The sequence below is a fragment of the Austrofundulus limnaeus genome, unplaced genomic scaffold (assembly GCF_001266775.1).
Source record: "Austrofundulus limnaeus strain Quisiro unplaced genomic scaffold, Austrofundulus_limnaeus-1.0 Scaffold246, whole genome shotgun sequence".
Lineage (NCBI taxonomy): Eukaryota > Metazoa > Chordata > Actinopteri > Cyprinodontiformes > Rivulidae > Austrofundulus > Austrofundulus limnaeus.
The window spans coordinates 799,578-814,670 of NW_013952648.1; the positions used below are offsets into that span (position 1 = coordinate 799,578).

Below are 15,093 nucleotides of genomic sequence, written 5' to 3' on the forward strand. Positions count from 1 at the left end.
GAGTTTGGAATATAGGCGGACTTTCTTGGACGTGTGGGTGGAGTTTGGAATATAGACGGACTTTCTTGGACGTGTGGGTGGAGTTTGGAATATAGACGGACTTTCTTGGACGTGCGGGTGGAGTTTGGAATATAGACAGACTTTCTTGGACGTGCAGGCGGAGTTTGGAATATAGACAGACTTTCTTGGACGTGCAGGCGGAGTTTGGAATATAGACAGACTTTCTTGGACGTGTGGGTGGAGTTTGGAATANCCAGCATTATTATCTGATATGAAACTCCTGTTATATGACAAACAAATGTTTAATCTGAGAAACTGTTTGGAAATAAGAACGATATCTGTTTGGTGTGAAGCCGAAGATGTGCGCAGAACTTTCCTTCTGTGTGACTCGGAGGAGATGAAATGTGTGAACTTCCATTTCCTCCCAGGAGCCTCGGCTTGTTCGTTTACTAAATTCAGTTTAGTGAAACAAGAAGCTCGTCAGACTTTTATAGTAAAACACAATAAAAATGTAAACGATTGTGGTTGGAAGACGAGTATAAACATAAAACATTCGGACACAAATCACGTCACGTTTCGATAGAACATAGACATATGTAGTCTAGAATGAAGATGACCGTGACAGAGATATACTGTATATACTGTATATGCAGCTGAAACAGATTCATATTTTTTTACTTTATCATTTTATTATATCTTATAGTCATCGTGGACTTCAGAAACGATGTTTTAGGGCTGTGTTCTATAGGAACCCTAAACCTTTATCAATAATGGCATTTTTCCTTACTTTTACTTTCATACTTTAAGTAGTTTAATAAACAGTACTTTTACTTTATTAGAAAGCTTGAGTTGATACTTCTACTTTCAAAAAATTATTTTTAAACTCTAGTATCTGTACTTATACTTTAAAAAATTATTTTTAAACTCTAGTATCTGTACTTATACTTCCAAAATAATATTTTTAAACTCTAGTATCTGTTTATACTTCAGAAAATATATATTTTTAAACTCTAGTATCTGTACTTATACTTAAAAAAGTAACTTTAAACTCCAGTATCTGTACTTCTACTTCCAAAAATATAGTTTTAAACTCTAGTGTCTGTACTTCTACTTCAAATATATCTTTACACTCTACTATCTGTACTTCTACTTCCCAATAAAATATTTTTTCACTCTAGTATCTGTACTTCTACTTCCCAATAAAATATTTTTTCACTCTAGTATCTGTACTTCTACTTTATCACTCTAGTATCTACATTCAAAAAGCAGTGCTGTTGGATTTACTTAACAAAACTGTCAACAATTTCCACTCTACTGGGTTGAGTAAATCATTTGTCACATTAAAATAAAAGTGAAAGTTGCTTTATAATTAGTGGAAATTGTTTAAATAATGGTTAAGTAAATCCAGTAATCTGTTTTTTGAGTGCAGATCGATACGCCCGCTGCAGCTTCAAACGTTATGTCTTGAATATATTACTGCACTTTAAGGATGTACATCAGGCATTTCAATCCTTCAGTTGGGGTCTATATAATGTTTGCTCTGAATTCMTCCTTATTGAAACTCCACAAGCCCCGCCCCYTTTCTGGGGTGTGTCTAAGATCAACTCATTTTGAGGCCATCTCTTTAAATCCAAACAAGACACTTCACACCGCTCCAGCTTCCAGAGCCGTCCATTCTACTTTGATAGAGGAGTTTATGACTATATAGCTGCGCAGAAACKTTTTATTTACAAATCAGATGTCAACAAGGSAAGACTTGTCCATCCAGCCMGACATGTTGGAGCCAGAGGAGAACGAAGACCACCAAATCATYGCTGGTAAGWCCAGACCTTATTTTGAGTTCAGAAAATGCCATAAAAAAATGAGAAAACTGAACGATTGAAAAGTACGACCCAGAMGGAATATAAATATATCTATGCAGCACAGATTTATCAAAGTACACAACAAAATGCATGTAACAGCTAAAAAGTAAGTTATGAATGTAACTACTTTTTACAGAGAGGGAGATTAAGGCCTTCTACTAAAGCACTAAATCCTAGCTCCACATCTTTAAAACGGTTATCCCAGCTTTATTTAATGAAAGAAACGGTCTGTTTTGAGTTTCCTGCATTAGTTTTCACTCAGTAAACATCCAAACTGTTGGACTCCTCCATCCCAAACAGCTCTTTCATGGTTGTTGACCAAATTTTAGCCACTTTTCTGCAGGTAAAGAAACAACAAAACCTGCTCAGTCATTTCTCTTGATTCGCCTAAAAGTTTCACTGAAACGAGTAAAACGTGGCCCCTCTGTGAGAGTCATTGGTATTTGGTGCAAAACCTCTGACGTGGTTAATAATTGTAACACTCGTGCACGCTGATGTGGAATGTGATATGTTCGTGTCGCACTAACATCCCCTGCTGGACCGAGTGAAGCCTGAATTTAATCGACGCTGCTTCTGCTCGGATACCCGTCCCCCCAGCCTCTTCTGGGCTGGCTGGGCAAACTGGCCAACGTTAGTGGGCGTGAGCTTGTGTGTGGTGCTCCTAGGGCGCATGCGAGCTGAGGCCCAAAAGGGAAAAGCCTTCATCAGAGGGATCCGAGCCAGCTGCTTCAAACACTGCGAGAGGCGAGGAGGATAGAGCCCAAAACTGCGTGCTCGCCCCCCTAAAACCAGAAAACCAGGAGCTCCAGATGTTCGTCGTCAGATAGACGCCTGCAGCAGTGTCCGTGCTGCAGACCCTCAAAGGGCCGCTCGCTGCCTCGAGAGGCCAACTGACCTCTGGGGTTAAGTGGAGCGCGTTCGTGAAGGGAGTGCGGTGGGAGTCCACGCAGAGGGTCTCTGCTTTCCTAAAGGAGGAGACGAAGCRGGGCTAACGGGAGGAGATGGCCACCGGAGAAATCACCACACTTCCCTCCGTACCCGAGGACGGCGGCAGTGGCGGCTTCCCTCCCGGGAGCTTCAAGGAGCCCAAGAGGCTGTACTGTAAAAACGGYGGCTTTTTCCTGAGGATCAAATCTGACGGGGGCGTGGACGGGATCCGGGAGAAGAGCGACCCCCACAGTAAGCACTTCCAGTCTCCCTCTCCCCACGTCCATCGTTGCACAGAGCCTCTTTATGTTCTGTTTAAATGTGCAATAGGAAAGTTTTAGTAAAGCTTTCGAAAAGAAGGAAGGAAAACGAGACGTTTCCGTCTAACTGGAGTTCATTCTCCACTCGTTCACTCATTCTGTGTAGGAAYGGTTCTGGAAAACATAAGAGCTGTTGTTGCAGGATCACCTCAGCTTTTCTTCATCAGTGGGAACTCTGATGAAATCTACGTCTAAGTGTTCATCCTGCTGAGTCACAGAGCTCTCTGTGTGCTTCATGTCAAACCACAACTAATAAAAACAGCCGAATAAAATCCTGGATTATTTGGGTCAAAGGTCAGGCTCAAAATGATCAATCATCACTAACTGTAACTTTTACCCTTTTCAAGATACTTACCTTTATTTATAAACACTTTCCTTTAAACTGTTTCAGTATTTTTAATCTAATTTAGGCTTTTTATTCTGCTTAAACTAACCTTTTCTTACTTTTAGCTACTCTTCTTTTAGCTAGGCTGCTAATGCTAATAATCTGCAAATTTTAGCTCATATTTACCTTTTTTTTTACTTTTGTTATCATTCTCCTTTTAGCTTTTACCTACCATTCTGCTAGTATGCTAATTTTACCTTTGAGCTAACCTTATAAATGTAGCAAATGTTCTACTTTTTGCAAACATTTTGATAATTTTAGCTTTTATCTAACCTTTTTTCCATTTTTAGTTTGTAGCAAGTGTTCTGCTATCTTAGCCCTTATTTTATTTTTTTAGCTAGTCTTTTGCTAGTTTTGGATTTTGGACAATGTTTTGTTAGTTTTAGCTTACAGATAGATTATCACTTTTTGCTACTTTTCTTTTTGCTTAGCTAGGCTAGCTAGCATTTTGCTACTTTTAACTAGTCCTTATTTTTTTTAGCTTTTAGCTAGTATTTTGCTCTTTCTGTAATATAGAAAACTTTTTGCTAATTTTAGCTTTTAGACAGACTTTCCACATTTAGTTATTCTACGTTGTAGCTAAAATACACGTTTTTTTTTGTCATTTTTAGTTTGTAGCATTTTGCTACTTTTAGCTTGTCTTTAGTTTGTAGCCACCATTCTGCTAGTTTTACTTTTGTGCTAACCTCTTGCTACTTTTGGTTCGTAGCTAATGTTATGCTACTTTTAGCTAGGTTTGTGCTCTTTTATGTTAGCGCTCTGATTATTTTAATTTTAATTTAGTTTCAGCCTTTCAGGACTGACGCTACATTTTTGCAGAAAAGTTATAAAATCAGTCAATATTTTCAGAAAATGAAGATAATTTTAATATTTTTGTTATTAAAGTAATGAAGGAAGTGAAAACCTGTCTGATTCTTCAGGGTCTTCATTAAGTTTGTCCTGAAGCTTCATTGGATGGAGGAGGAGGAGGAGAAGGAGGAGGAGTGCATGTTTTTTTTTTCTTCCTCTGGGGAAAGCAGCATGTCAACCATGTGTGACCAAACGACTCCTTCACTGGAACTGTTTAAGAACTGATACCTGCAATTACACAGACATGCATGAAATCTGGGAAATGATTATTATCACTGGTAGTTTGTTTCTACAGAAGTCTGACACTGACTGTAAGTCATTAACCAGGAATCWAAGTTAATAGTTTACTTTTAAACCCCACGTTTTCTGCATCGATGCTGCTTTTATTCTCGCTAAATTAAAAAAAACATGTTTTAGTTTAGGTGGATGTTACCATAAGCTTTTCCATTTATATCATTTACCTGCAGCAGCTCCCTCGGACCGGTTTTTATTTTTATTTATCTTTTTGATCTGGGACACGGCGTCTGTCTTAACTGCAGACAGATGTGTTGAAACTCTTAATGTGGCTTCATTTAGAGCAGATCCTCTAATTTACCTCGTCAGGGCCCCCGCTTCCTTTTTCAGTAACTTGGCTTCCTGTAAATGGTCCTGCTGGCGAGATGAAACATCTCTCAAGACAAAGATGGTGGAGGCGACTTTGAGGAGGCTGACTCGGTTGTTTATTGATTTTATCGAGGGTTTTATGGGAAGAAAGTGTCGTCAACTAATTATTTGTCAGCAGCTGTGAGCTGATGTTTGGCTCCAGTTATTTTAGCCTCCCAGAATGTAATCCGATTCTTCTACAGTAAAACTTTTGAGTTTCAACACATTTTTGTCTCTTGTCTCCAGTAAAGCTGAAGATGCAGGCGACCTCTGTGGGGGAGGTGGTCATCAAAGGAGTTTTTGCAAACAGATACCTGGCGATGAACAGAGATGGGAGGCTGTTTGGAGCGGTGAGTGACTTCAGTTATTGCTGTTTTGGTTTTATAAAAAAATGATAATGCACCAGATTAGGGGTGTAAATCAGCAGCTTTAAGTCTGTCACGATGCGATTTTGATTAAATTGAATCCACATCTGTCGATAAATCGATCAGCTGTTCATATCTTATCAGATAAATTAGTTTGAGCTGAAAAATACCTGGGTTCCAATAATAAAGTAATCATTGGAAGGACGTCTACAACTGATTAACTTTTGGTGTCAGCCCCATTCAAGATGGCCGCCACAGCTTATCAACCTTCGCCAGCGCACAGAATGGCTAAACTCAGTCAGTTTTACAGACATCGAGCTAAAATTTGGTKTAGTAGTGGCTGAGAGTGATTCTGAACATGCAGGCTAAATAAAACAAAAGCATCAAAAAGCTAACAAAAAAGGGTATCAAAAAAGCTAGTTAAAATATAAATAGCCTATTAAAAAGCTAGCTGGATACCAAAACTAATAAAAAAGCTAGCAGAAAGCTAATAGTAGCCAAAATCTAGCTATAAGTGTAAACCACTATCCTAAATGTAGCAGTAAGCTAACTAAMAAGCTAAAGTATCAAAAAGCTAGCTAAAAAAATAAAGGTATCAAAAAGATATTTTGACAAAATAGCAAAAGGTAGCTGAAAGCTAACAGTAACACAAAGCCATCTTAAAAACATCAGAAGCAAAACCCCAGCAGAAAACTAATAGAAACCAAAAGTAGCAAACGGCGAACTAAATCCTAAATGTAGCAAAAAGCTAGCTAAAAATAAAAGTATTTTTTTCCTTTTTTCTTTCAAGTACTTTATTCACTTCTGGTGGGTGATATGCATTTCTTTAAAGAATGCTAGACCTTTAATTTGTTCGAGAGCTTATCTTTAAAATATTTAGTTCAATTTTATGCACAGGAAAKTCCTGATCTTTGTGTTAGAGACCAGGCTTCTTCCTGTTGTGTTATCACTCTCCACCTGTCATGGCAGCTGGTATTAGAAGGTTTCTGTTCAATATTAGAAAACAAAAGACTCAAATCAAAACTGCCTATTTGCGTTTAACAATAAAAGGTATTTAATGGAAAGTGCCTTATAGAATAACCCTGAAGGTGTCTTTTCACAGTTTTCATAATGTCTCAGTAACTTTAGCTGCTTAATGAACCAGAATCAGCTGTTCCAACGCTCCGTTTACTTTCCCCTCAGAAACGAACGACAGACGAGTGCTACTTCCTGGAACGTCTGGAGARCAACAACTACAACACCTACCGCTCCAGAAAATACCCAAACATGTACGTGGCACTGAAGCGAACTGGTCAGTACAAGTCCGGGAACAACACCGGGCCGGGTCAGAAGGCCATTCTCTTCCTCCCGATGTCTGCCAAGTGCTAATCAGGGATCAGCCCGAGAGACGGAGGAGAAGATGTGAAGCCGAGGACGACAGCCTTCCATAACCTAAAATAGCTGTGACTCACGACTGATTGTTTGTTTTAAATCCTGAACATATCTGAGGATGTCGGGCTGAACTCTCGGGTCGGTGCCACATCCAGACCGGACTGCTTCCCAGTAAAACCAGGACTTTACTGGAGTCTGTGGCCGATAAACCAGAGTCTGCAGTTTACCTCCTCAATCTGGAGTTTTTATAAATTATCTTCTAGTTAAGAGATCATTTTGCTAAATTAACAAAAAGGTACGTAAAAGCTAAAACTTTACAAATAGCTAAAAGCTTAAATTAGCATAAGGAGCATTAAAAAAATAGAACGTCAGCTAAAGTAGATTTCAAATATATTTCAGTAATTCAAACATGAGAAAAGTTACAAAAACCAAACGTTTTGATATATAAATGGTTAAAATGGCACAAAGTATCTAGATTACAAAACAATGTACTAAAAGAATGTACTCTTTTGAAGCAAAGGAAGTTTCTGTTCTTATAATTATTATAATGAACCTGTAAACATGAAATCTGTGCAAAGAGCAAACTTCATCGATAAATGTTAGTTTAATCAGTTTTTTTTACCTTAAATAAAATTTAATTGAATATGGCAGCAATAAATATAAACTCAGCACAAAAAGTAAGAAAATTTGTTTTTTGGTAGATTATTTGTTGTAAATATGCTTCTTGGCAATAAATCTTATATTGTTGTGAATCCTTTTAAATTTACTTTTAAATGRTGCCACATTTGTAAGGAACATGCAGTAGAGCTGAAAATGTGGATTACGCACATGAAATATTTACCAAATCTTCTAATTGACTCGTGTGGTGTTTTTGTTGGACTGGAAGATTGAAGTTTAAAGAAACAAGACATTCTGTTARTTTAATAATTTATTCATTTAACAAACAGGAGCCTCAGTGACTTGTGGAAGAACCATACACAGCCACAACAGCCTGGCCACTTGGGGTGTAAATCACCAGATTTATCRCAATACAATATTATATCGAGCTGTTTGGATGACGATACGATATTTCTTAATATTACAAAGTCTGTCACGATACAATTTAATTTAGTTCAACAATACTTTATTAATCCCAAAGGGAAATTAAATGTTGTTGTAACTCATTAACTCAGTTATTATAGATACTGATAGTTTGTCCAACTTGTTCCCCAATGATCTCACATTGCCCATTATGATTGATGGAAGAGATGGTTTGAACTTCCTCTCTCTCCTCCTTGCTCCTGGTCTGCGTCCCCGGCGCCTCCTTTTCAACTCAGGGGATTTGGGGCTGTAGTTGAGGTATTATTTGAACTTTTGAGATGTTAATCAGCTGTTCCTAATTACAAAAAAACACCATTTTATGATGGTTACGCATCAAAACAAAAAGTCCAAAAACAAGATAAATGTTAGCAAAAATTCTTCTATCTGCAGAGCATCACGATATGACTTTAATTTAAATCAATTTGCAAGTCTAACATAAATAGTTGTATTAGATGGTGTGACATGAATAAGTTTTTTTTTTTTCATTTTGGCCAGATGTAACTGGTGTATCGATTTAGATTGATGTTTCGTTACACCTCTAGAATTGACAGGCTTTCCAACGGTATAAGATTTATTGCCAAGCAGCTTTGTTACAACAAAGAATGATCTACCAAACACTAATTTCCTTATGTCTCGTGCTCAGTTTACTTCAAACCAGCCACTGTTAGAACAGCTGAGGTCATTAAAGTGTTAAAATAATTAAGTGTAACAGCAGGACTGAGGTGAATCGTCTATCCGTCCAGTCACTTCCCACCTGTCAATCAATCTGAGCCAGGCTCTGACTCGGAGGGAAGCGGCCTGTGGTAAAGCTGGTAAAACACCCCGGAATAAACGGCGGGAAGCTCCGTCATGGCGAGGTCGATCTCATCGAAGCCCCGCTCCAGGCCGAAGAGCAGCAGCTTGGCGACGCGCGACGTGATGGGCGTGGTGCTGGCGGTGGCGGCCAGCTCGCCCACGTCCAGCCACTCGCAGCGCAGACACTCCTGGGTGCAGAAGTCGATGCGGTACGTGAGCGGGCTCAGCCGGCACACGGCGTACAGGTCCGACATGCCGAAGGCGTTGGGGTGCCGGTGCTGCTGCCGGACGCTGAGCAGAGACCTGAACTCGGCGCGGACGCCGGTCTCTTCGAAGACTTCACGGACGGCGGTGGCACCTGAAAGACGGTAATTCAAAAAAAACTTTTAAAATGTAGTTTTATGAGGGGAAAAAAAGGGGGGGGGATCTGTATAATTTGTAGAAACTCAAGTTTGACGCTGCTTTTTTTGATGGAATTACCAAYATATTTTTATAGCTGCTTTTAAAACACTACAATCCCAAAACTAAAACAGTTGTGGCRTGTAAAATGCAAACAAAAAATGCAACGATTTGCAAATCTGTGAACAAAACATAGATTTATGAAATTTGTGAGTCGTTGCATTGTTTTTATTTCCATTTACACAACATTACTGTGAGCGTTGGGTTTGTACAAAAGGGTGAAACAGGAGATGAGTATACATCATATTATACTTTACTTTGTACAGTTCAGATGAATGTATCGTATCGAGCGTATTATTAAACTCAAAGGTTGGCGTTGGATGTACTGTATTAGTTGTTTTTGCTGTTGGCCGGGTCACTCACCGATATTTTCTCCTGGATCAGACAAACCACCCGGAAACTTCCAGGCGTTCTTTGTCTGGAATTAAAAAAGAAAATTAACACTTAAAATTATTAAATGTAAACAGCAATAATTCCTGTTTCTAAATAAAAGAACCCACTCTTATTTTCTTGCGGTGATGTGACTCAAAGAAAAGCTGTTTCACTGATATTTCATAATGGTAAGCTGCTGGTTAAATTATAATGTAATATTTGGTAGTTAATGAATGTTTAGAAGTTAATGTTTTGTTTTTGCGAGGAACACTAATGCACTAAGGTTGACAAAAATGCAATGGGGCTTTTTCTAAAATGAAGGAAATAAAAAGAATGTGTGCAACTCAAAATGTTTCTTTGTTTTATATATTTTTCACAAACTGTGTCAGAGCTGAAGAGTTTAGACTAATTTCACTGGAAAAATTAATTTAAAAAATGTTTAAATGGAACTCTTGTTACCAGAACTTTCAGCTCCTGAGTGGATTAAATAGTGATCTGTCTGATGTTGTTGTTTTCAGGAAGATTAAAAACCTCATTTGCAGTAAACTGCTCAGTGGAGACGGTCCGCCTCCACATCTGGATAAAAGCCATAAAAAAAACGTGAGCTCCTGATTTTCCTCTTCAGGATATGAGTTTAATCATGCGAGCAGCTGAAAGGCTTGTAAATGTTTGCACTTGATTTGTGTCAGTAATCACGTACCTTTACAGAAAACTGAAGAAACACTTTGGAGTTCAACGTTAATTCTTTGACCACAGAGCTGCTGTAAACATCCTGTTTATAGTCTGGATTCACTCACATCACTTTGTTTATGTGCATAATGCGTTTGGCTGATCTCTGTTTTGGCACAAATACAGAATGACCTTCGGCTTCCTCGTCTGATGTTTAGGGTCAGTCAACCAATCAAGAGGCTTGTAAGAGATGATTCAGATATAAGATGACAACTGATACTTTGTAAATGCACACTAAATGTTTTTAATAGGCGGGCACATCCTGGACAGGTCATCAGTTCAATACAGTCAAACATTCAGTCGCTAAATTCAAGTAGGGGACTCTGCAGTTTGGTTGGAGTTTATTATGTGGGCGGGCTTTATTTGCTTTGTGGGCAGTTTGGAATATAGGTGGGCCTTCTTGGACATGTGGGTGGAGTTTGGAATATAGGCGGACTTTCTTGGACGTGTGGGTGGAGTTTGGAATATAGATGGACTTTCTTGGACGTGTGGGTGGAGTTGGGAACATAGGTGGACTTTCTTGGACATGTGGGTGGAGTTTGGAATATAGGCGGACTTTCTTGGACGTGTGGGTGGAGTTTGGAATATAGGCGGACTTTCTTGGACGTGTGGGTGGAGTTTGGAATATAGACGGACTTTCTTGGACGTGTGGGTGGAGTTTGGAATATAGACGGACTTTCTTGGACGTGCGGGTGGAGTTTGGAATATAGACAGACTTTCTTGGACGTGCAGGCGGAGTTTGGAATATAGACAGACTTTCTTGGACGTGTGGGTGGAGTTTGGAATATAGACGGACTTTCTTAGAGGTGTGGGTGGAGTTTGGAATATAGACTGACTTAGACGTGTGGGTGGAGTTTGGAATATAGACGGACTTAGACGTGTGGGTGGAGTTTGGAATATAGACTGACTTAGACGTGCAGGCGGAGTTTGGAATATAGACTGACTTAGACGTGCAGGCGGAGTTTGGAATATAGACTGACTTAGACGTGTGGGTGGAGTTTGGAATATAGGCGGACTTTTTAGAGGTGTGAGTGGAGTTTGGCAAATCCATGATTGTCAGATTGACTTGGAGAAGTTAAAAGATGAAGCAATCGTAATAGCAAAATTATTGTAAAACATTTAAATTTAATTGGACTTCAAATTTCAAGCGGCTACCACATTCATGTCTGAAGCTGTGACTAATGTTCATATTCAAAATTAGCAATGATATTTTTGGTGTTTCTGGCTGTTTCCACCAAGCCGAATTTTTACACATTCCCTCGTGTATAGCCTTCATCCAACCGTATCGTTACAGCTTCTTCAAACCCCACCCCAAATAGTCCATCCGACCAATCATGTCTTTAACCATATTCTACCAACAAACCAAGAACCTCTTAACTTTGTGACTGCAGGGACCCTTTTTCAATTACCTAAAATCTGTGTTTTTAGAGCAGAGATTTGAGGTGTGAGGGTTAGCAAGAAGGTTGTGGATTCAAAGCTGGCCTGTTGTTCCTGAGTTCTGAACCTGCAACCACTGCTCCACCATGACGCAGATAGACAGGGACATGTTGACCCCAAAGCTTTATCGATTCTAGATGCAAATCTGGTGATTTGCTTTCTTTCCAGCTCAAATGGCCTGCTCTTTTTGAAAACAAACATTTTCATGTTATGTAATTACTTTTTCACAGTCGTCTGAAAAGGCTCTCTGAAAAAAGCGGACACAACTGTAAAAGAAGCCTGTTGAAAGTCAGAAGTTAAAGCAGCAACAGTGCCGACAGCTACGCTGGGTTAGCGTGTGTAAACAGCTTGTTTGTCTCAGCTGAGCTAATGACGCCTGCAGAGAAGGTAAATGTTAGAGGAGCTGAATGTCTGAGGAAACTTCCACCCCCTGTTTGTATAAATACAAGCAGCAAACAAGTTTCTGAGTAAACAAAACTAATCACCGACATTTTTAGCTGTGATCCTTCGGCTAATTTAGGTTCTGATTATAGAGAAATCTGCGTCGGGACCAGCACTTTTAACATTTAAATTTAACACAAAATACTACAAAACACATGGTAAAAAGTTATTCATTACCAAATATGTYCTACAATAGTAATATCAAAGATTAGCTGTTTTAGCAAAAACATGTTTGTACTGAAAAGCTGCTCAAATGTCTTGAGCCATTTAATTTTATAATTTTATTCCTTGGAAACAAATTTTTAAAAATCATTTGAATAAAACTTTTTCAGCCTTTTTAAAACATCTTTTTAGGGTCCGGGCAGCGAAGGCTGTGTTGTTTTTGAAATGATGATTATTATTAACATTTTCATTTTGACAAGCATCACAAAATTTGGCAAATATTTAGAACTAGCATAAATTTGGGGGAGGTGCATAAACCCAAATATGGGCGGAGCAAACTGGCTCATTATAGCACCATTTTGAATGCAGCCCCTCTGACTCCTTTAATGTACGTGTGTTAAATTTGGTACCTAGGTGCACGAGTCCAGGACCTACAAAAAAGTCTCTTGGCACCACATTTTAAACCTTACAGGAAGTCGGTCATTTTGAATTTCATGTTTCTAAAATCTTCCCACTCCCACTGTTTGTACCAGCTGCTTCAAAATTGTTGTGGAAAGCGTAGACCCTTAGAGAAACCAAAAAATAGTATTAATAATAAAATTTCACTGCTTTGCCACTGGGGACTCAACCAGGTGCTCTAGTGCCCAGAGGAGGATCAAAATCCCAGACTTACCTTGTTTTTGTCCTGGACAACCAGAACTTTTCCATTGGACTCGTCGACAACAGCACCTTGGACAAGAAAGAGGACTCTGTTAACTGTAAATATGAAAGCATTTGTCAGCAGCGCTGCACGTGTCCCCGCTTCACACCTACTCGCCAACTCAGCTCTGTGACTACCTCCCTTCAAGCGATCGGCTTTCACACACGACACTGATGTGGTGAGAAGGTGTCCCAGGCTCAGCTTGAAAGTGTCTGAAAGGGGTTTTCTGGTCTCTGTGGGACCCAGTGTCAAAACGTCTGTGATCAGTGATGCTAAATTATAACTCCTGAATAAACTAACAGTTTCTGGAGAATGATGTTAAAATTGATGCTTATGTGGAAAAACCTCTGTTTTCTGAGGTAAAAACAGTCCGAGTGACTCGGTTTACTTTAGAATGACGCAAACACCTCTCTTTAACATTTTTTCTACTGTTTGAGAAGCTTTTCTTTGCCCTGCTGGTGGTGACTAAAGAAGCAGCTATGTGCTRCTTCCGACAGCTGAGCAGGAAGGAAAGGGAACGACTTTCTTTTCCTCTCTTGAACTTTGCCTCTTTAAATGAATGTCACAGATGYGTAACGAGGGATGGGTTGTCTTGAAGCTCGACTTGGACTGGGATGTGGAAATTGATGTCATCCTCACTCTTCGTRCCACATGATGAAGAGGAGGAGGAGGAAGGTTGGTTTCGGCTGAAGGAGGCTATCATTAAATAACTCGGGCCAAGAAACAACATTACAGCGTTTACTTTAATTACAGTATAAGGAGAAAACAAGATTGAAGTCTATAGAAGGAAAATATCTTAACTATTTGAGGGTACAACTGAACAATGAGCTGTATGGATTAGTTTTTGTAAAAGCTTGGATTTTTTTAGTTATTAACAAGCTCACAGTAATTTTTTTTGTTCTGATCTACAAACCAGAAACACCTGCAACTTATCAGTTAATCACCTTCACAATAATGTTTCTACATTTCTATTTTGGCTCAGTAACCAAAAAATATTGGATGTGCTTTTGGAGATACTGAATGAAGTTTACTGGAAACTTTTAACAGAACTCACTTAATTAGGTGGTTTACAAACAAAAATATTTAATTAACAAAAACATTTTTTGTGCAAAGGTTTTTTTATTTTGCGTTTTATTTTTTGTAGTAGCACTTTTATGATTCTACTACAGTTTTTAATCTAAGCATGCGTTTACAGGGTGCAGATATCCTTTCATGTCATTTCAAAGTGTTTTTATCTGTTTCAGTTGCATTATGCAAGAAATGAGCTAATTTAATATTTAAACACGTTGACTTTGAATAGAAAACATGTTAGCCTTGATTTAAAGAAAATAAATTTAACCCAAAGAAATAAATAAGATCTTAAATGTAAAGACTGACTCATTCTAGATGAGATAAAACAGATTTTTTTTCCTTTTGCTTCAACTTAAATTAAAATAATTAATTTTAAAAATAATTATCTGTTGTGTTAACGTCTTATTGGGATGAGTTGTGAATTAGTGATGAACTGATGGAACAACGTTACCACATRATTGACTAATCAATGCAGATTCCAGGTTTTGGAGTTATTTCTGTTTTTGTAAATGTAACACCGCTGAGAAACGAGCCGCATAGTTTGGATTCCGAAGCTTAGTTTCATGCTGAAAACATGGCTTTTTGTCACATGGAAACTATTTTGGGGGGGATTTCTGGGCCCACAGTATCTCTAAAAGGAGGATGCTGTGAACATGTTGTGACATGACTCCTCTTCTGCTGTAAAAAGCGGCGATGGCGCTCTGCCACCTGCTGGACAACCACAGGTTAGCAACACAACTTCCACTGAGATGGGCTGTTCGARAAACAAACTTGACATTTTCATTAATAATTTTATTCCTGAAAGSGGGAATAAACTGCTGGAACTTTATTTGTGATAATGTATTATAAAAAATTACAATTTGGAAGCTCTTTTCATATCAACATATTATATTTAGATAATACCACAATATAAGCCCAACTATATCGAGTCAGTACCTCTCATACACAAGCTCAGGCTCCTTCCCCACCAGACAGGTGACGTTCCAGGTCCCAAGAGCCAGCTGTTTGTTTTCTTTGTTTACTTTTGAATAGGGGTGTAAGAAAATATCGATACACTGAAATATCGCGTTATTTCATTTCCCGATACTGTATCGATATTCTAAAGCCCTGTATCGATTTTTAATTA

The 15,093-nt window shown here is 38.7% G+C and overlaps 3 protein-coding genes across 6 annotated transcripts in view; 1 reads left to right on the plus strand and 2 right to left on the minus strand.

Annotated features, from left to right (window-relative positions):
• The window catches only part of cetn4 (centrin 4), a 12,458-nt gene extending 8,020 nt beyond the window's left edge, over nucleotides 1-4,438 (minus strand). The window contains exon 1 of the mRNA XM_014020284.1: nucleotides 4,399-4,438. Coding sequence (XP_013875738.1) covers nucleotides 4,399-4,423 — 25 coding nt within the window. The 5' untranslated portion in view covers nucleotides 4,424-4,438. The remainder of the gene's footprint in view (nucleotides 1-4,398) is intronic.
• The window catches only part of adad1 (adenosine deaminase domain containing 1 (testis-specific)), a 75,751-nt gene extending 68,364 nt beyond the window's left edge, over nucleotides 1-7,387 (plus strand). The window contains exons 14-15 of the mRNA XM_014020277.1: nucleotides 5,232-5,335; nucleotides 6,533-7,387. Of these exons, the coding sequence (XP_013875731.1) occupies nucleotides 5,232-5,335; nucleotides 6,533-6,780 (352 nt within the window). The 3' untranslated portion in view covers nucleotides 6,781-7,387. The remainder of the gene's footprint in view (nucleotides 1-5,231; nucleotides 5,336-6,532) is intronic.
• Nucleotides 4,472-15,093, minus strand: part of nudt6 (nudix (nucleoside diphosphate linked moiety X)-type motif 6) — a 15,221-nt gene continuing 4,599 nt past the window's right edge. For 2 of the 4 annotated variants that reach the window (XM_014020283.1, XM_014020280.1), the window contains exons 3-5: nucleotides 12,870-12,925; nucleotides 9,419-9,473; nucleotides 8,548-8,954 (exon numbers count right to left, since the gene is read on the minus strand). In XM_014020283.1, coding sequence (XP_013875737.1) covers nucleotides 8,563-8,954; nucleotides 9,419-9,473; nucleotides 12,870-12,925 — 503 coding nt within the window. In that variant the 3' untranslated portion in view covers nucleotides 8,548-8,562. Of the gene's footprint in view, nucleotides 4,572-7,445; nucleotides 8,097-8,547; nucleotides 8,955-9,418; nucleotides 9,474-12,869; nucleotides 12,926-15,093 lie in introns of those variants that run through there. The other 2 variants (XM_014020282.1, XM_014020281.1) reach the window with 2 other exon arrangements.